The sequence below is a fragment of the Schistocerca americana genome, chromosome 2 (genome assembly GCF_021461395.2).
Source record: "Schistocerca americana isolate TAMUIC-IGC-003095 chromosome 2, iqSchAmer2.1, whole genome shotgun sequence".
Taxonomy (NCBI): Eukaryota; Metazoa; Arthropoda; class Insecta; order Orthoptera; family Acrididae; genus Schistocerca; species Schistocerca americana.
This window is the reverse complement of record NC_060120.1, coordinates 606,653,445-606,675,527: the sequence shown is the minus strand read 5'-3', so window position 1 is coordinate 606,675,527 and position 22,083 is coordinate 606,653,445. Positions and strand designations below refer to the sequence as shown.

The window sequence follows — 22,083 nt, the reverse complement described above, 5'->3', positions numbered from 1 at the left end:
ATATTTAGCTTGTGCAGCATGTATAGTCAAGACAGATGTACACCAATTATGGATTTAAGTTAAGTATTATAGCAACTGCGTCTGTTTTTCTAAGTTCTCATTTCCTTGTAATGTTCCAGACCTCACGCCAGCCTGCGTGAGCTTAAAAGCGTGCATTTCGGCCTCCTCTAGCAACACGGTGTTGGCTCTTCTGCCAACACTTCACCCTATAATGACAATAAATATCAGATTGGCAGGAACCACGAATTGGTACCAATTTCAAAAGTTTAGCAATGTTGGGTTAATTAGAAGATAACATCATCTTTTTCATGTGGAACAACACTAACGAACAGATCAGTCCCAGCAAGTTGATGATTCAACCATTTCCATAAGTCTATTTATTCCAGAGAAGTCACATTTCATTTCTGTTGCTTCAGTACGAATATGACGAAAACTTTATGTGTACTGTTATGTCGCCTGTAAGTTATCCCGCATGTTGGTATCCACTCTAACAATTGCTATTCACACGATTTACATAAGGTGACATCTCGTCCCGTAAAATTACTTTTGCTTAACGTGAAAAATTGTCTAATTTACATCTTCTAATTAAGCTTTATATAAAAAAATAATATACACCTCTATATAACTGCTTGAACATTTCCCACCTTGACTTAAACGTGTCCATCTCCGGTAACAGATCTCAACATTTAACTTGACAGTGCTGTCGGCGCGACACAATGACGCAACCGCCAGAAGAGACATGTAACAATAATCAGAAATACTTCTACTCTTTGAGGAATACAAGTGCCCTCGGGAATATTTCGGCAACTATCTGCAACATCACTAATATTGCCCAGGCAAACCATATGGCTATTGCCATACCTAATATTGCTACAACCGTCTATTGCACTCTCAATGCAGCAATGTTGACGAGCTTTGTCTGTGGCAATAAAATCTGGACCAGAAAGCGTTTCAACGAGGCTATGCTTTTGCTACAAGATGGACGAATTCGAGCTAGTGTTAAGCCGTCCTAGTTTTACATCACACAAGGAATAAAGTTAGAAACAACAACAGAAATAGTGCTGTGGACGCGGTTTTATTTTATTTTTGTAATAAACGGAATGCTTCAGAAAATTTAACTCATGAACTGATGCCGGATACACACCTGTCCCAGAATTTTACCAGAATGTCGAAACACGATTTCCAATATTGCTCATCCCCTTAGCTGACCTCGATAGATATTGGTCAAAGTCAATAGACAGACAGATAGCAGAAAAGATCAAGAAAATAACGTTGTTCACTCATGAAAACTTTTTTGTCTCTATGATACAACATTTTTATGATTGCAGACCTCCTCCCCCAGAGACCAAAATCCTGAATTCGGCTCTGGTCTTCTTAGGTGCTCAGTATTCTTCCTAACTAAAGGCCGGTTCCCACTAGGGCTGCCGCGCGTCAAAACCGCGCGTCAGCGGCGTGGTTGCCATGGAAACGGCGTCAGCGGCACGGCGCGGCGGGCTCTGCGTCGCGGTTTGCCCATGTCGAACCGCTTCCGCTGCCGCGTGCCACACTCCAGGTGCGCGCCGCCAATCACAGAATGCGCTGAGCGTGACGTCAGGTACGGAACCCCAGGCCACACGACCTTACGCCGAACCACTGGCGCGGACACGGCGGCAGCCATGAAATACTTATCATCCAATTCCAAGGAAACGACTTGGTAGAAAAATTTGATTCTTGGGAATGTTACAGCCTGATATCTTCTCTCGATGAAGGACCAAATTTCTTTTCGTTATTAGTCGTGGTTACTTGCTGTATCGCATTTACGTAAACCTTTACACGAAATTTTAATGAGTGTGCAGAGGTAAAAACGCATTGCATGGACTTTGCGTACAGTTCATTTTAGGTAATACATTATTGCGTATGAAATTTAGTCAACATATCGAAATTGTTTTTAAAGCTGAGAGCAGAACGATAGCTATCACCGTTCTCAAGATATTGAATGATACGTCGGCGGATGGGCTGTGCGGGGACCGTGCGCGGGTCGCTTGCGACGCGACCGATACTTCGTCCTGCTCATCGTAAACCATGTGGTTGTATCAACTGCAAATTTCGTAAACGGTTCAGAAATCGAAAAGTGTTTTTTTGCAAACGATAACTTGTAAAAAGTCATGTATTTCGTCACATGATAAATATCCAAAATCTTTTTGTCTACCGAGATATGAAAGAAACTACAGTTTTTCGGAAGGGATTGATGAATTTTTTTAAACGGCATTTAATAGCATGTGGAATTATAAGTTAAACCGAGACTAATTTACTGGTATGCCATAAGATGTAATTTGCTAATTATCTACAGCTACTGATTATTTCCTTTGAAAGTAACAAACGTTTTTTTCTTTATCCAGTGTACTTTATTGGTTCAAGACGCGTTTCGCCTTTTACTTTAAGGCATCTTCGGTGGATTCTAGAATGATTCAGTTTTGTTTTGATATGTGATAGCTGCAGATTATAAAACAGTTCACATCTTTTTTACGTGAATAACTGATTACTTACAGTGAATCGAGTTATTGGCAGACATCTGCGTTTCCCCTCACCTGGTCACATGCTGTAGGTTGAACTAAAACTTAGATTATGGAACATAAGCACATTTTCATGTTCTTTTTTTTTTTCTTCTGTCACTAGCTGTAGACATTTTACAGAAAACACTGATTTGAAGTCGTAACTACAGTGTGTTCACCTCATGTCCCTTCCTGTTTGGTTTGTTTATGTACATGTTGCCAACCTAAAGAATTATATGCTGAAAACTAATGTTTGTTTATTTCTGTTCTCCTTATATCTGTATGTGTGTGTGGCTAGCCAGTGATAGTTATAGAAAGTTGAAAGTGAATCCAGTAGTTGTCAGACAGTGGTTGAAAGATTTGGTGTTCAGCTGATTTTAGTTTTGGTTTAAATGTTTTGTGGAGGAGTGCATGGAAGAGTAAATTCACTGCTTACATTAATAGATAAAATAGTAGAATAGCATTTCAACAGATGATTATTATCAGAATACTATTACCCAACCCCTTTGTCCTCACTCTTTGACGCCTCATAATATGTCCTGTCAACTTACCCCTCTTGTAGTCAAAGTTGTGCCGTAATTTCCTCTTCCTCTTCCTGCTCTATTTAATTCCGTTCCTCTTCTTTAGTTACACGATCCTCATATCTAATCTTCAGCATTCTTATTGATCACCACATTTTGAAAGCGTCCACTGTCTTCTTGACAGAACTGTTCATCGCCCACGTTTCACTTACATACAAGGCTGCACTCCACACAAATACCGAACTCCACACAAATACCTTTGTAAAATACTACCCAGTCATTAGAATTTATATTCGATGTGAACAAATTTTCTTTTTCAGAATGCTTTTGTTGTTATTCACAGTCTTCATTTTATATCCTCTCTACTTCTGCCTTCTCAATTACTGCTTCCCTTTCAAGTCATTGAAGTCTTAGAAATGCAGTTTGGTTTCTGTACAAGTTGTAGATAATCTTGTGGCCCTGTGTTTTGTCGATGACATCTCCAGAGTTTCAAAGAATGTTTTAATTAAGATTGTCAAAACGTTTCTCTAAACATGCAAATGCTATAAACACAGTTTCGCAGTTCTTCAGTGTGTCTACTTAGCTAAGTTGTAGGATCAGTATTGCCTTGCGTGTTCAGACATCTCACAGGAATCTAATATTGTGCTTATGTTAGTTTGTACAACCCCTCCCCCTCTCCTCTCTATATATTCCTTCCACTTTCTAGCCTTCTCTCATTTGCTTAGTTCTGGCTTTGCCAAATGAGTTCTTGACAGTTGTTTCTCCTTTGAGCAAAGTTTTCTTTGTTCTTTCTCATTTTTCATTCCCCTATGTTTTCCAAGAGCAAAATGGCATTGCAATTTTGGACTTTCTGTTAACGTCATATTTAGACATTTCTATTTCCGATGGCCTACTTTATTTGCTACTTTTTTATATTGTCCCTTGTGTCAAATTTAATATATCACGTTTTATCTAACGATTTCTACTGTACCTTCTTCCCGTTCACATACTCTGCTGCATTTACCACTTCTTCTCTCAAAGATATCCATTCGTATTCTAGCGGATTCCTTCCTCTGTTTCTGTCAGTAGTTGCATTACGGTAACTTTAAGATTATCGAAAAACTGTGGGTCTTGACTTATTCAAGTTCCATTTCCTTAATTTGCTACCGTTTACTGTCTCTTTAGTTGTAAACTGCAGCTCGTATCCAATAAATTATTGTAGGTTAGCGTCTGCACCGGGAAATGTCTTATAATTTAAAATCTGGTTTCGAAAACTTTGTTCCAAAAATATATTATTCTTTCATGATTCTTAAGCAAGGTGCTGATGATGATTACATTATGCTCTGTGCGAAATTCTATCAGGTGGCTTCCACTTTCATCCCTTCCCCCAAGCCTTTGTGTTCTTACTGTTTACCTGTACATGCTACCGTATCACATTTTAAATTTTTGTCTTGCTTAACCATCTGAATAATCTCTTTTGTCGTACATTGTTTCAATGTGTTAGGAGATAGTGAACAATGAACGGTAGTCATGAAATCTGTTTATGGTGAAATGAGAAAACATGAATAATGAAATATGTGAAAGAGTACAATGTTCGGAAAAGGAAAAATTGGTATGTCTTCACCAACTTCGTCTTTCCTTCATGTAGGTGTAAGATATAGTTATTCAAACACACCGGTCGTTTCGGTGGGTCCCAGCCCGTACCTCAGCGGCTGTCCGTCATTGGCTACCGCTCGCATCTGCCGCTTCCAGGTGGGAACGCCAATTCCGCGAGCCGCCGCGTCAACGCGGAAAACGCTTGCCGCTGCCGTTGCCGCACGCCGCGCTGCCGCGCTCTAGTGGGAACCGGCCTTAAGGCCGGTTCCCACTAGGGCTGCCGCGCGTCAAAAACGCGCGTCAGCGGCGTGGTTGCCATGGAAATGGCGTCAGCGGCAAGGCGCGGCGGGCTCTGCGTCGCGGTTTGACCATGTCGAACCGCTTCCGCTGCCGCGTGCCGCGCTCCAGGTGCGCGCCGCCAATCACAGAACGCGCTGAGCGTGACGTCAGGTACGGACCCCCCCCGGGCCACACGAACTTTCGCCGAACCGCTGGCGCGGACGCGGCGGCAGCTATGAAATACTTATCATCCGATTCCAAGGAAACTATTCGGTAGAAAAATTTGATTCTTGGACATGTTACAGCCTGATATCTTCTCTCGATAAAGGACCGAATTTATTTTCGTTATTCGTCGTGGTTACTTGCTGTATCGCATTTGCGTAAACCTTTACACGAAATTTGAATGAGTGTGCAGAGGTAAAAACGCATTGCGTGGACTTTGCGTACAGTTCATTTTAGGTAATACATTATTGCGTATGAAATTTAGTCAACATATCGAAATTGTTTTTAAAGCTGAGAGCAGATCGATAGCTATCACCGTTCTCGAGATATTGGATGAAATGTCGGCGGACGGGCTGTGCGGTGACCGCGCGCGGGTCGCTCGCTACGCAACTGATACTTTCGTCCTGCTCGTCGTAAACCATGTGGTTGTATCAACTGCAAATTTTGTAAACTGTTCAAGAAATCGAAACGTGTTTTTTTGCAAACGATAACTTGTAAAAACTCAGGTATTTCGTCGCATGATAAATATCCAAAATCTGTTTAACTACCAAGATATGAAAGAAACTACAGTTTTTTCGGAAGGGATAGATGAATTTTTTTAAACAGCATTTAATAGCATGTGTAATGAGATCTTAAACCGAGACTAATATGCTGGTATGTCATAAGATGTAATTTGCTAATTATCTACAGCTATTGATTATTTCCTTTGGAAGTAACAAACGTTTTTTTCTTTATCCAGTGTACTTAATTGGTTCAAGACGCGTTTCATCTTTTACTTTAAGGCATCTTCGGTGGAATCTAGAAGGATTCAGTTTTGTTTTGATATGTGATACTTGCAGATCATAAAACAGTTCACATCTTTTTTTACGTGAGTAACTGATTATTTACAGTGAATCGAGTTTTTGGCGGACATCTGCGTTTCCCCTCACCTGGTCACATGCTGGAGGTTGAACTAAAACTTAGATTATGGAACATAAGTACATTTTCATGTTCACTCTTTTTTCTTCTGTCACTAGCTGTAGACATTTTATTGAAAACACTGATTTGAAGTCATAACTACAGTGTGTTCACCTCATGTCCCTTCCTGTTTGGTTTGTTTATGTGCATGTTGCCAATCTAAAGAATTATATGCTGAAAACAAATGTTTGTTTATTTCTGTCCTCCTTATATCTTTATGTGTGTGTGGCAAGCCAGTGATAGTTATAGAAAGTTGAAAGAGAATGCTGTAGTTGTCAGACAGTGGTTGAAAGATTTGGTGTTCAGCTGATTTCAGTTTTGGTTTAAATGTTTTGTGGAGAAGTGCATGGAAGAGTAAATTCACTGCTTACATTAATCGATAAAATAGCAGAATAGCATTTCAACAGATGATTATTATCAGAATACTATCACCCAACCCCTTTGTCCTCACTCTTTGACGCCTCATAATATGTCCTGTCAACTTACCCCTCTTGTAGTCAAAGTTGTGCCGTAATTTCCTCTTCCTCTTCCTGCTCTATTTAATTCCGTTCCTCTTCTTTAGTTACACGATCCTCATATCTAATTTTCAGCATTCTTATTGATCACCACGTTTTGAAAGCGTCCATTGTCTTCTTGACAGAACTGTTCATAGCCCACGTTTCACTTACATACAAGGCTGCACTCCACACAAATACCTCTGTAAAATTACTGCTTCCCTTGCAAGTCACTGAAGTCTTAGAAATGCAGTTTGGTTTCTGTACAAGTTGTAGATAATCTTGTGGCCCTATGTTTTAGAGCTTCAAATAATGTTTTAATTAAGATTGTCAAAATCTTTCTCTAAACATGCAAATGCTATAAACACAGTTTCGCAGTTCTTCACTGTGTCTACTTAACTAAGTGGTAGGATCAGTATTGCCTTGCATGTTCAGACATTTCACAGGAATCTAACATTGTGCTTATGTTAGTTTGTACAACCCCTCCCCCTCTCCTCTCTACATATTCCTTCCACTTTCTAGTCTTCTCTTATTTGCTTAGTTCTGGCTTGCCAGATGAGTCCTTGACAGTTGCTTCTCCTTTGAGCAAAGTTTTCTTTGTTCTTTCTCATTTTCATTCCCCTGTTTTCCAAGTGCAAAATCGCGTTGCAATTTTGGACTTTCTGTCAACGTCATGTTTAGACATATCTATTTCCCATGGCCTACTTTATTTGCTGCATTTTTATATATTTCCCTCGTGTCAAATTTAATATATCACGTTTTATCTAACGATTTCTACTGTACCTTCTTCCCGTTCACATACTCTGCTGCATTCACCACTTTTTCTCTCAAAGATATCCATTCGTATTCTAGCGGATTCCTTTCTCTGTTTCAGTGAGTCGTTGCATTACGGTAACTTTAAGATTATCGAAAAACTGTGGGTCTTGACTTATTCAAGTTCCATTTCCTTAATTTGCTACCGTTTACTGTCTCTTTAGTTGTAAACCGCAGCTCGTAACCAATAAATTATTGTAGGTTTGCGTCTGCACCAGGAAATATCTTATAATTTAAAATCTGGTTTCGAAAACTTTGTTCCAAGTATGTATTATTCTTTCATGATTCTTAAGCAAGGTGCTGGCGATGATTACATTATGCTCTGTGCGAAATTCTATCAGGTGGCTTCCACTTTCATCCCTTTCCCCAAGCCTTTGTGTTTTTAGTGTTTTCCTGTACCTGCTACCGTATCACACTTTAAATTTTTGTCTCGCTTAACTATCTGAATAATCTCTTTTACCGTACATTTTTTCAATGTGTTAGGAGATAGTGAACAATCATGAACGGTAGTCATGAAATCTGTTTATGTTGAAATGAGAAAACATGAATAATGAAATATGTAAAAGAGTACATTGTACAGAAAATGAAAAATCTGTATGTCTTCACCCAACTTCGTCTTTCCTTCATGTAGGTATAAGATATAGTTATTCAAACACACTGGTCGTTTCGGTGGGTCCCACCCCGTACCTCAGTGGCTGTCCGTCATTGGCTACCGCTAGCGTCTGCCGCTTCCAGATGGGAACGCAAATTCCGCGAGCCGCCGCGTCAAAGCAGAAAACGCTTGCCGCTGCCGCTGCCGCACGACGCGCTGCCGCGCTCTAGTGGGAACCGGCCTTTAACCCTCATCCCTACACGAATAGCAGCGACGCGCGAGCGTGTCGGACGGGTCTCCACCGGCTGATTGGCACATTCTACTTTGCCACACTCGCTCTGCGCTTAGCGTTATTGTAACATTGCGTAACACATGACACAGACATAAGAATAGCTGTGGTAGTCTATACAGGGTAGTCAGAAACAGTCTGTGAGTCTCACAAGCTTGTGAGGGTGATGCGGTAGATTGTGCTGAGAAACAATTGTTAATAAAAATTCGGTAAGTTGCGCCGTTTTCGAGTTATTAACATTGAAGTTAGCCGAGGTCGTTGCAAGCTCGCGGGCCGCCTCGTCATAAGACGTGACAGCAGCGATCCTAGCGCATAAAGTCAAAACTATAGCGTCTGTGACATTATCATTGTAGGATTACCGCACCCATTTGAATTATACTGATTTCCCGACAAGTCACGCCAACAAATTATTCCTCAAAGCACGCATTTTTGAGTGTACATTCTTGCTACGTTTTACATTAGCCGTCTTAAAAGTTTCTGCCAAAAATCCTGTACCGACATTAATAAATAAAAAAAAAAAAAGTTCACGGCACGTAAATGAATATGAACATACGAAGATGGGTTGCCAGACATCTTTAAATGTTATCATGGAAAAATAAATGCCTATAAAAACAAGTGGTTGCGCCTATTTCATTATAAATTACCTCCAGTTTCAACAGCTGCTGTGTTCTAATACGTCTGTAACAGATACCAATTATTTAGTAATGTTAAGAAAGAACAAGGTAAACAAAATACGGCAATGAGATGGGTAATCTCAGGTGGCTGCCCACTCGTGATCTATGCTATGAAAACAACTGACACTAATTGTATCCAGCGGGCCTCTTGAATTTGCGCTCACAACAGCACAAGCTACCCTGTAACGCCCTTACAAGCTTTTCAGACCGTTTTTGATCACCTCGTATATCCCTGTAGTATATCTCCTTATTCCTCCTTATACTTATTTTTCGGGCTTACGTCATTAGCTTGTGCGTTCTTTACTTCATCACCAAAAAAAGCCTAAGAAAAGCTAGACAGGCCGTACTTGTATATATTTGGCCGGACACGAACATAAAAACACGGACATGTCCGGTTAAGGCCACACGTCTGGGAACTCTAAATCTACCGCATCACTCTAAGGTGCACTGTTCACCACTAAGCCTCTCAGTACCAGAAGTTACAATGCTTCGGTAGAAGGATTGAATGATTTCAGTAAGTAAGAATACATTTTTATTCAGATTTTATGTTTATATTCCGAACTTATAGACAACTTATTGCAGTATTTCTGCTCTGTCTCATTACTAGAGTTCTGTTGCTTCAGGACGTCTCCCACAACAATAAACTGCGATCAGATGCTCCATACAGTCACTCTATTGGAGCAGGGAATGAGACAGGTAGACATCGCAGCGAATCTACGCTTGAGTCTAAGTGACGTCCCTGGAATCTGGAACAAGTTTCTATAGACAGTATCAATTGAGGACCGCCACAGAAGTGCCCGCGAAAGAAAAACAAGTGTGCAGGACAAATGTCTGCATATAACAGCAAGTAGAAACCACCAACACAATGATACACGTATACAGCGGCAGTTCCAAACAGCTACATGAGTGCACGTGTCAAAACAATACGATGTAAGACCTTAACTTTTCCCGGCGAATCGAATGTTCAAATAACTTGCCACAGGAGACTATCAAGAGTCTTAATTCTTACTGTGCTGTACCACCTAGATTATATGGCCTCCCTAAGGTCCATAAAGAGGCTGTCCCGTTGAGGCCTATTGTTTCTAATATCGATGCTCCGACATATCGTGTAGCTAAACATCTTGCTAGTTTGTTGAGGCCACTAGTAGGTAGGTGTGAACACCACATTAAGAACTCTGCAGATTTCTTACGTCGATTGCAGGGATTGCGTTTGAATGACTCTGATATTTTAGTCAGTTTCGATGTGGTTTCTCTTTTCACTCGCGTTCCTCTCTCCGATTCGTTGCAGCTAATTCGGGTTAAGTTTGGTGTCGAGTTAACAAATTTGTTTCGACATGTGCTGACTTCCACTTACTTTTTATTCAATGGTCAGTACTACGAACAGACTGATGGAGTTGCAATGGGAAGCCCGTTGTCACCTATTGTGGCCAATTTGTTTATGGAGGACTTTGAGGAACGTGCATTGGCGTCAGCGACCTTGAAACCTGCGTGTTTTCTCAGATATGTAGACGATACTTTTGTCGTGTAGCCTCATGGTAGTGAGAATTTAAACCGGTTTTTGGAACATCTGAATTCAATCCACCCGAATATTCAGTTCACTATGGAGGTGGAAAAGAATGGATGCCTTCCCTTCCTTGATGTGTTGGTCAAAATGATGACTGATGGTACGTTGGGACATTCTGTTTATGGGAAACCCACCCACACTGACTTGTATCTGCGAGCTGATAGTTGTCATCATCCAGCTCAGCGTGAAGAAGTACTTCGCACCTTGGTTCACAGGGCCCACCCTGAAAGTTTGGCGGCTGAGCTACCACATCTCGAAGTCACCTTTCGTCAGAATGGTTATAGTGAGAAGCAGATCAAACGTGCGTTGCGCCATCAGCCTTCTGTGCAACGGGTGAGTGACGATAACAACGAAGTGGCACCTAAGTCTACGGCCTTTTTGCCTTACGCAGGAAGCATTTCCAACAGGAATGGCCGTATTTTGCGGAAACATGATGTGAAATGTGTTTTTCGACCACCTTCTAAAATTAAGGCCCTGTTGGCGTCCGTAAAAGATGATCTTGGTTTGCGTAAGGCTGGGGTCTATCGTATTCCTTGCAGTTGTGGCATGTCATATATTGGTCAGACAATCAGGACTGTGGAAGACCGGTGTATTGAACATAAGCGTCATACACGCTTACAACAGCCGAGCAAATCCGCTATTGCAGAACATTGCCTTGACACCGGTCATCCTATGGAATACAACAACACGGATATTCTGGCTTGCACTTCAAGCTATTGGGATAGTGTTTTTAAGGAAGCTGTTGAAATCAGACTATCAAGCAACATTATAAACAGAGATGGTGGATTTTGTTTAAATGCTGCTTGGAATCCGGCTCTGTCTCTCATCAAAAAACAGAGGGACAGAATTAGTGCTACCTCACCTGTTGGTTAATAGTAACCATCGATATTTCTGATGTTGGTTATCTTTGGTTGTGTTGACACTTGTTCTGTGTGTGGTGTCTTTCTTGTTTTTCCTCTATGAACCGAGGTATTAAATTTGCTTGTACATTTTTCTCCCTTGCATTTGTGCCTTGAGAATGGCAGTGTGTGCTCCTCTCGAAATATCAGCGGTGCTCGACGACGTCACCCGGCAGCAAACCCGTAAGTTATTTGAACAATACGATGTAGTCTCAATGAGCAGGGATTATGTGCCAGAAGAGCTCTCAAGGCTCATTTTCTTTGATGTGTTTGCTGAAGGCTCGTGTCTCATGGGCATGAGCCCACTCTTGGTGGACTAAGCAGCAGTGGGACACAACGATCTTTTTTTATGAGACCCTGTCAACACCGATATTCGTATGTGGAAGCAACGAGGACAACGTTTAAACCACAATGCATCGTCGACCGCCTCCCCTTATCAACGTGGTTCAGTAATTTTTTTGCGGTGGAATCATGTAAGGCCATACGATACCCCTTAAAGCAATACATGGGGGAATGACTGGTGCGATGTATTGGGACGATATCGTTGCACGCATTGTGGCTCCATTTGGTAAACATATTGGAGCGCGATACACATTGATGGACGGCAACGCACAAGTCCAGCAACACAATCTTCTGCACCACAGACTCAGTTGGATGGAATGGCGTCTATATTCTCCAGATCCAAACTGCATTGGGAATACGTGGACCGTGCTGAAACGAGCGGTTTGCAATTGTCCTGTCACACCTGAGACATTACAGGACATCATAGAGGCCGCTCTGGAGGATTGGGACGAATTCCACAGGCTATCTGGACAATGCGGTGAGGTGTGTGCCTAACCGCTTTCAAAAGTATTTCCAGTCACGAGGGGGGGGAGGGGGGTAGTTGGTTCATAAACGATGTGCCATGGAAGATGACAGTGAGAAGGCTGTGGTTGCAGTGGACTATTTTGTAAGGTTTTATTTATTTATTTGCATTTACCATGTGAAAATGTGTTTATCATAATTTTTTTTCTTATGACTGAAACTGACAGTACTAAATAAGTTATGTTTCCTATTACGTCCAGTATTGACAATAAAGCTACATGCAACAGATATTTTGACCACTGTATGTGGCTGTATGTACGAGCACAAACTTTCGAACGAAAGCGGAACGATATTGTTTTCCCTTAGACACATAACTGTACCTGAGCCATGTATCGACTTGTGCTACACCTTGTGTTTAGCTTGCATTGGTTTTCCTTTTCTTCCCCTGACATGTTTGTTTGATGTGTCGCCTGTCATTAAGTGGCTGCTTGGTTGTCTTTTCCCTCTGCTATCGATATCTGCGTTTTTTCTTCCGGGAAACTGCTATGGAGGAAGTGAGATCTTTGACCGGTTGCAACCTCGTGTGGTGGCGCGAAGTAGGGGGGGAGGGGGGGTTGTGCGCAGAGAGTGTGGTGGACACGGGGGGCAGTGTGGCTCTCCAACGCGAAGCAGGCGTGGTTGGTTGTACCGAGTCGCCACGTGATGTATGTCGGTTGTGTGTAACGAGCGGGTCGAGTTGACGGAAGAGCTCCCCGTGTGTTAGTTGTATACAGAATCGCCCCACGAGTAGTTGCTGTTCATTTCGCCTTGGTGGGACGTTAAAAAGCTTCTTTAAATCCTCCGTTTCAACACTGGAGTTTACAAGGAGACACCTAACATGAAGGAGCGGTCACCACCCGTCAACGTTGCAGAGAAGACGTGAACTCCGGTGACAGAGCGTGTTGTCGCGTGACTGTGGCGTGTTGGGTAAGCTGGCGACGCGTGCGCGGTCGGATGTGTGGATCCTTGCCATCGGAGGTCGTGTACTGCCTGTTTGAGCATAATTGCAAGTTAAGTTCGTGGAAGGTTTAATCATTAAGTAATAATTTTGTGTAACCAGCGTCTCTTCTGCCTTTTGCCTCCGGCGACCGGGTTTCCTGTCCCCAGCACCAGTGTAATTGAAGACTGTGATCTTTCCTCCTCCTCTCGTTACTGTCCGATGGGAGGAGTAGTTTTGGCAGTTTAATTGTTTCGCTATTCTGTCGTGGGCTATGAGTAAATTCATGCTTCTTGTTGGTTGATCATGTGGTCGCTCATTCAGGACTGTGTGGTGTAATGTTTCCTTGCACGAGGTTAGCTCTAATTCTGTCAGCAAGTTAAGCCATTTTATAACAAGTTTTCTCTGGCTAAAAGTCGGTGCAGTGACCAGCCTAAGAGTGGCAATGTTGTTTATGGGCGTATTTAAATTGGTCAGTATTCTGTCTAGCCTGAGCATCCCTGAGTGGGTGATTTGTGGCCACCTTACATGAGTCCGTCATATCTGTTGTATTCTAATGATATTCCAGGACACTTATGTTTGAAAATTTTTAAATTCCTCCAAGTTTGTAAATTCCTTTTACTGCCATTAATCGTGTGTTTGCTGAGACCTGTTTAATTTTTTTAATGGCGGTGTTGGTAGCTTCACTACCTCACTGTACTTTATTAACAAAGTTCTGTATTTACTTTAGTAGCCTGTTTACTAATGTTCTTTAAATTTTTTTAAATTGTTGTATTGCTATAAATTACTTTGATTGGCGTTAGCGGCGTGTTTTAAAAGGTAGTTTATTGCCGTACTGCTAGCTTCTGTTTTTTATTTTTTTAAAAATTTTATAGTGTTGCATTGCTATAAATTACTTGATTGCCGTTAGTGGCGTGTTTTAAAAAGTTGTTTATTGTCGTACTGCTAATTTCTGTGTTTAAAAAAAAATTTTAGATTGTTGTATTGCTATAAATTACTTGATTGCCGTTAGCGGCGTGTTTAAAAGGCACTTTATTGCCGTACTGCTAGTTTCTGTAAGATACGAATAAAACATTTGTGAAAATCTCAACTCGACAGTAAACTACAAGAAATTTGGCCCCGTTTCCCAACTTGTGGTATGGCTTGTAGTAACCGTAACCATGTGTGTGTCAGTACCGCTGTCGGTGAGAGAAGTAAGAGCTGAGAATGAGAGGAAAGCATTTATAGACAGAAAAGAGATAGAAATTGCCTTGCAGTACGAAATATTCTCCATCCCTGGGGTCCGCAGCTCGTGGTCTAGTGGCTAGCGTTGCTGCCTCTCGTTCACATGGTCCTGGTTCGATTCCCTGCCGGGTTGTGGATTTTCTCTGCCCGGGGACTGGGTGTTTGTGTTGTCATCATCATCATCATCATTCATGACAACAGCTTGAATGGGCTGTGTACAAATTGGGACTTTGTATGGGCACTGATGACCGCACAGTTGAGCGCCCCACAATCCAATCATCATCATCACCATCACCCTTGCGTACAACATCGACAACCCCTCGGCAATACGTCAGCCACTCCCTGCAACGTCAGCAAGATTGCCCAGCCATACAGCAAAAATGCCGTCTATTGCACTCAAAACGCAGAAATGTTGACGGCAACGCTATTGGAGCCAAATAATACCGTAAAATATGGCCCATATAAACGCACCTTAACCCTAGCAATATTAAGGCATTTTCCGCAACACGCATTACCAAGGAGGGGACGTGGGAGGTACTTCGTGCCCGACCAAAAAAATTAAAGAAAGGCAGAATTCATTAGTTGCTGTTGAATTATATTAACAACATACCTTTTTACACTGAAGAGCCAAAGAAACTTGTACACCTGCCTAATATCGTGTACGGCCTCCGTAAGCACGCAGAAGTGCCGCAACACGATGTGGCATGGACTTGACTAAAGTCTGAAGTACTGCTGGAGGGAATTGACACCATGAATCCTGTAGGGCTGTCCATAATTCCGTAAAAGTATGAGGGCGTGGAGATCTCTTCTGAATAGCACGTTGCAAGGTAACCCAGATATGCTCAATAATCGATGGGGAGCATGGTGGCCAGCAGAAGTGTTTAAACTCAGAAGAATGTACCTGGAGCCACTCTGTAGCAATTCTGGACGTGTGGAGTATCGCATTGTCCTGCTGGAATTGCCCAAGTCCGTCGGAATGCCGAATGGATATGAATAGATGCAGGTGATCAGACAGGATGCTTACGTACGTGTCACCTGTCAGATTCGTATCTAGACGTATCAGGTGTACCATATCACTCCAACTGTACACACCCCACACCATTGTAGAGCCTCCACCAGCTTGAATAGTCCTGTTGCCTGTTGACAGGCAGGGTCCATGGATTCATGAGGTTGTCTCCATACCTCTACACGTCCATCGGCTCGATACAATTTACAACGAGACTCATCCGACCAGGCAACATGTTTCCAGTCATCAACAGTCCAATGTAGGTGTTGACGGGCCCACACAAGGCGTAAAGCTTTGTGTCGTGCAGTCATCAAGGGCACACGAGTGGGCCTTAGTCTCCGAAAGGCCATATCGATGATGTTTCATTGAATGGTTTGTGCGCTGACCCAGCATTGAAATCTGCAGAAGTTTGCAGGAGAATTGCACGGTGAATGATTCTCTCCAGTCGCGGTGCGGCCGCGGCGATGTTGGAGATTTGATGTTTTACTGGATTCCTGATATTTACGGTACACTCGTGAAATGGTCATATGGGAAAGTCCCCACTTCATAGCTACCTCAGAGATGCTGTGCCCCATCGCTCATGCATCGACTATAACACCACGTTCAAACTCACTTAAATCTTGACAACCTGCCATTGTAGCAGCAGTAACCGATCTAACTGCACGAGACACTTGTCTTATACAGGCGTTGCCGACCGCAGAGCCGTATTCTGCCTGTTCACGTATCTATGTACACTCCTGGAAATGGAAAAAAGAACACATTGACACCGGTGTGTCAGACCCACCATACTTGCTCCGGACACTGCGAGAGGGCTGTACAAGCAATGATCACACGCATGGCACAGCAGACACACCAGGAACCGCGGTGTTGGCCGTCGAATGGCGCTAGCTGCGCAGCATTTGTGCACCGCCGCCGTCAGTGTCAGCCAGTTTGCCGTGGCATACGGAGCTCCATCGCAGTCTTTAACACTGGTAGCATGCCGCGACAGCGTGGACGTGAACCGTATGTGCAGTTGACGGACTTTGAGCGAGGGCGTATAGTGGGCATGCGGGAGGCCGGGTGGACGTACCGCCGAATTGCTCAACACGTGGGGCGTGAGGTCTCCACAGTACATCGATGTTGTCGCCAGTGGTCGGCGGAAGGTGCACGTGCCCGTCGACCTGGGACCGGACCGCAGCGACGCACGGATGCACGCCAAGACCGTAGGATCCTTCGCAGTGCCGTAGGGGACCGCACCGCCACTTCCCAGCAAATTAGGGACACTGTTGCTCCTGGGGTATCGGCGAGGACCATTCGCAACCGTCTCCATGAAGCTGGGCTACGGTCCCGCACACCGTTAGGCCGTCTTCCGCTCACGCCCCAACATCGTGCAGCCCGCCTCCAGTGGTGTCGCGACAGGCGTGAATGGAGGGACGAATGGAGACGTGTCGTCTTCAGCGATGAGAGTCACTTCTGCCTTGGTGCCAATGATGGTCGTATGCGTGTTTGGCGCCGTGCAGGTGAGCGCCACAATCAGGACTGCATACGACCGAGGCACACAGGGGCAACACCCGGCATCATGGTGTGGGGAGCGATCTCCTACACTGGCCGTGCACCACTGGTGATCGTCGAGGGGACACTGAATAGTGCACGGTACATCCAAACCGTCATCGAACCCATCGTTGTACCACTCCTAGACCGGCAAGGGAACTTGCTGCTCCAACAGGACAATGCACGTCCGCATGTATCCCGTGCCACCCAACGTGCTCTAGAAGGTGTAAGTCAACTACCCTGGCCAGCAAGATCTCCGGATCTGTCCCCCATTGAGCATGTTTGGGACTGGATGAAGCATCGTCTCACACGGTCTGCACGTCCAGCATGAACGCTGGTCCAACTGAGGCGCCAGGTGGAAATGGCATGGCAAGCCGTTCCACAGGACTACATCCAGCATCTCTACGATCGTCTCCATGGGAGAATAGCAGCCTGCATTGCTGCGAAAGGTGGATATACACTGTACTAGTGCCGACATTGTGCATGCTCTGTTGCCTGTGTCTATGTGCCTGTGGTTCTGTCAGTGTGATCATGTGATGTATCTGACCCCAGGAATGTGTCAATAAAGTTTCCCCTTCCTGGGACAATGAATTCACGGTGTTCTTATTTCAATTTCCAGGAGTGTATTTGAATATACATGCCTATACTAGTTTCTTTGGCGCTTCAGTGTAAGAGGTACTGACGTGCAAGTAGGTTTCAGACTCTGAAAATTCTTTTAGTACACTCTCAGCAGTATCAACTGACTATCAATAACGTGTAATGTGGACCTTATGATTACCACAAAAACTTAAAAAAAAGCAAATTTCGTTCATTGTTGTTGACTTTTACTGTCATCGTACATTTTAAGGAGATGCTGATGTGTAAGTAACGCACTGAACATGGAAATACTGAATGCATTGACGGAGGAAAATGGCGTCTGCTACCGAGAATTACATTTTTGGTTAAGTGTAAAGAAAAAATTAAATCATATATGGAATCTGGTAGAAGAAATCATCAAAAATAATACATTTTTTCATAATCTTGAAATATAAAGTAACTGACTAGATTGCGGTATTTTTGAAAGGTAGGAATAAAGTATATCCCTCCCCCCTTAGTACTGCGGCGGTTAACAGCGTGAAGAAAAGCAAGGGCAGTGCACGAGGGTTAGTGAGGTGTGACCTGCTGCATGCTGGCGGTGAGCAGCTTCCTGGCGTGCACCTCCTGGCCCTGCCCCATGGAGATGGCGCTGCAAGGCACCTCGAGGCGGCGGGCCAGCCCCTCGATGAGCGGCGTGGGGTCGCTGCCCATGCTCAGCAGGCACACCAGCGGCGTGAGCGCGCGAGACTCCTCCAGCATCGGCTCCATCACCGTCACCACCGGGTCCGCGTAGCGCTGCCCCAGTGACGCAGCCACGTACTTGCGCGACTGCGCCAGCGTGCGGTCCGGGCACCACGCGCGCACCAGCATCAGCCGCCGGAACACGTCCAGCGACTCGTAACCGTCTGGCATCACCTCCTCCTCGGGTGCCTCCTTATCGTACCACGCTCGCCAAGCTTTCTCGTTCACAGCCACCTGCACGTCAAACACCACCATGTATATGTGTGTGTGTGCGTGTGTGTGTGCGTGCGTGTGCGTGTGGGCACGCATGTTCACTTGCAGGTGCAGGACGCTCCCTATTATTCGGGGGAGAAAGCTTTTGACGATGTTGGCTATAGTCTGATTTAAATTACTTGATAGTTGACACTTCACGTGTTGGAAGTGTCTTCCTCCAATCAGAGCGCACAACCACGGCTGAACGGTTCGCCGTTGCCAAACTGCCACAGCAGATGATCAGTTAACTTCCAATGCCTTGTCTGCCTTTTGTTCTTGTTGTAGTTTGATCTCGAATCCTGAGTCCGGCCCTTTTATTTCGTGTTTCATCTCTCACTCACTCACTCACTCACTCTCTCTCTCTCTCTCTCTCTCTCTCTCTCTCTCTCTCTCTCTCTCTCTCTCTCTCACACACTCTCTCTCTCTCTCTCTCTCTCTCTCTCTCTCTCACACACACACACACACACACACACACACACACACACACACACACACACACATTCACATACACAAAACACCGAGCGAGGTGGCGCAGTGGTTAGACACTGGACTCGCATTCGGGAGGACGACGGTTCAATCCCGCGTCCGGCCATCCTGATTTAGGTTTTCCGTGATTTCCCTAAATCACTCCAGGCAAATGCCGGGATGGTTCCTCTGAAAGGGCACGGCCGACTTCCTTCGCCATCCTTCCCTAACCCGATGAGACCGATGACCACGCTGTCTGGTCTCCTTCCCCAAAACAACCAACCAACCACATACACAAAGCGATGGTAATGAGCTATGCACGTTTGTTACACACCACTAGCCAAAGACTACTGGATCCTTTCGCATAAGACGCGATTCTTATTCAGTTATCATCACAGAGATCGGCCTACAGTAGGTAAACTTCATACTACATGGTGTAAAACCGAACTTTTTGACGGCGGAAAATGATCGTTGCAAGTGGTTCTGTAGATATATCAATATAACAACATAATTTTAAGGTTCTCCGTGGAGCAGTGGTAATTCTTGTAATGGTACTTGAATTACGTAACCATTACGGCACCTCACCTCAGCCTCTCGATACCAGCAATATTCTACTGTGTTTCTGTAAAGTAGTTAACATATTTCTGAGACAACATTCAGATTTGATGTCATTAATGTCGAGGTACTTCGATACATCGATATGTTTATGTTGCAATGATATTATTCTTATATGTATTCTTTCTTTTGTCACTATGATCTTTGTCGTACTTGTAACTCTGATTTTTGGGCGGTTATTAGAGAGTCAAGTCTTGGTCGTCATGTTGGAAAGACGAAAATTGTAGTCAGTTTATAAAATGTGAACTTTAACAGTGAGGAAGATATTTTCAAGTATGTTTTATATTGTGAAGTGATGTTTTGTGAGTTACGTGATATTGCAATAAAAGTAATAAAAAAGAAGTGTAACTTAAATTCGGAGTGCTGGTTACTTTTTCACATCACCATTGTGCTAACTTGCGAAAGTTTAATCTTCAAGAATGGTTTATGAAACACATCTATAAAACTTTTGAATATCGCTGAATAACACCTAGGCCTCTTTGCATCCGAGCTTGGAATCATCACTACCTAGATTTTCGATGATTGAGCCATGAGTTCACAACGAGACCAGCGTGGGAAACACACTACAATTTGAGCAGTATCTGTTGTGCTCGATTTTGTAATGCTCTGTCAAGGGGCTGTAACTATGAACCAACACAAAATCACATACTTCGGCTTAAAAATTGTCTCGGGCTTGTTCAGTGTGTACTATGTCATCAGATAGATTGAACTGCAAAACGCTTATCAACGTCCTTGTCTATTCGAATAAAATTTCGGAGTCTTGCAGTATTTTTGTTGGTCACCATGTCTGATACTAGACATAATCCAAAAACCGAGAAGATCAGGCAAGAGAAATAACCACATAGAACTGATCTCATGAAAGGCAGATGCCGGACTAAGACTCATTGGATGAATCCTCAAGCAAATGTTATCCATCGACGAAAGAGGTTGGCTAGAAGAAACAGAGCAAATCCAAACAGGAGCAGCGCGCTCCGTCACAGGTTCGTTTGAGTGCGAAAATATCATGGAGATTCGCATTTGTGCATCACGGAATGGTTTACAGTTTAAATTCAGACAGCGCACGGTTCCAGGAGAGTCAGCGAATGTATTGCCTCATCTTAAGTATATCTCGTGGAAACACCACGCAAGTAAAAATGAGAGAAATTCGAGTTCATATAGAGCAGTGGTCGACGAAGTGCGGCCGGCGGGCCGCTTGCAGCCCGAATCAAGTATTCGTGTGGCCCGCGATTCTCAGCCGTATGCATCTGACAACTAACAGCCGAATCCAAAACGTCAATTAACATTAAGAAATGTAGTTTTCATGCTTAGTAACAAAATAATACTTACACAGCCAGTTGCTATTTTAAGATGTGCTTAATTTTAATCGAAGTTGATGAATTCGTTCATGAGCAAAGTAAAGTTGGCCGCTTAACTCAGGGGTATAGTGGTCAAGTAGCGCGGCTACTGTTGTGTTAAGCGGGAAACGTTTACTGTTTTGTCTTCCAGTACCGATAACTCACGTGTGCGAGCGTCTCGTAGCGATCAGCTGCTACGGTATGAATTTTGAGACGGAAGTAACATGGATTTGTGAATGCGTGTTACAGAGACGATCATCTTCAAATGTGGTACTTACTTGCAGCGAAGAACATTACATTAAAGATCTTATAATACAGTGCAATGAGTAGAAGAACATTGACAGTCAAATAGTTCAAATGGCTCTTAGCACTATGGGACTTAACATCTGAGGTCATCAGTCACCTAGAACTTAAACCTAACTAACCTAAGGAAATGACACACACCCATTCCCGAGGCAGTATTCGAACCTGCGACCGTAGCAGTCGCGCGGTTCCAGACTGAAGCGCCTATAACCGCTCGGCACCGCGGCCGGCGACAGTCAAATCACATGTCATAGTGTCTCATATTGCATAATGTTTGAAACATAAGTAGAGTTAGTTTTATTAACCAATCAACCATCCGTTCACACTGACAACACAAGACGTAGTTAGGCAAAGCTGTGCTACGACTTTGGGGTCGCTGAGGGTGCAACGATCTGAAATAGGGAACAGCTGACTTGAAGTGGTCTGAATGGTACCGATTTTTAACGATCACTGCATGGGGGCCAGCTGCCAACTTATCGCGTCCTTACCACAACTAATCTACTGGACGCTCGCAACTTACTGATTTGTCTAGCTTGTTGTTGTTGTTGTTGTGGTCTTCAGTCCTGAGACTGGTTTGATGCAGCTCTCCATGCTACTTATCCTGTGCAAGCTTCTTCATCTCCCAGTACCTACTGCAGCCTACATCCTTCTGAATCTGCTTAGTGTATTCATCTCTTGGTCTCCCTCTACCATTTTTACCCTCCACGCTGCCCTCCAATACTAAATTGGTGATCCCTCGATGTCTCAGAACATGTCCTACCAACCGATCCTTTCTTCTAGTCAAGTTGTGCCACAAGCTCTTCTTCTCCCCAATTCTGTTCAACACCTCCTCTTTGTCAGGAGAAAG

At 43.8% G+C, this 22,083-nt stretch overlaps 1 protein-coding gene across 1 annotated transcript in view; it reads right to left on the bottom strand.

Annotated features, from left to right (window-relative positions):
• Positions 1 to 22,083, bottom strand: part of LOC124594242 (dynein axonemal heavy chain 8-like) — a 619,801-nt gene that overhangs the window by 136,335 nt on the left and 461,383 nt on the right. Inside the window, exon 37 of the mRNA XM_047132606.1 lies at positions 18,109 to 18,501. Within this exon, the coding sequence (XP_046988562.1) occupies positions 18,109 to 18,501 (393 nt within the window). The remainder of the gene's footprint in view (positions 1 to 18,108; positions 18,502 to 22,083) is intronic.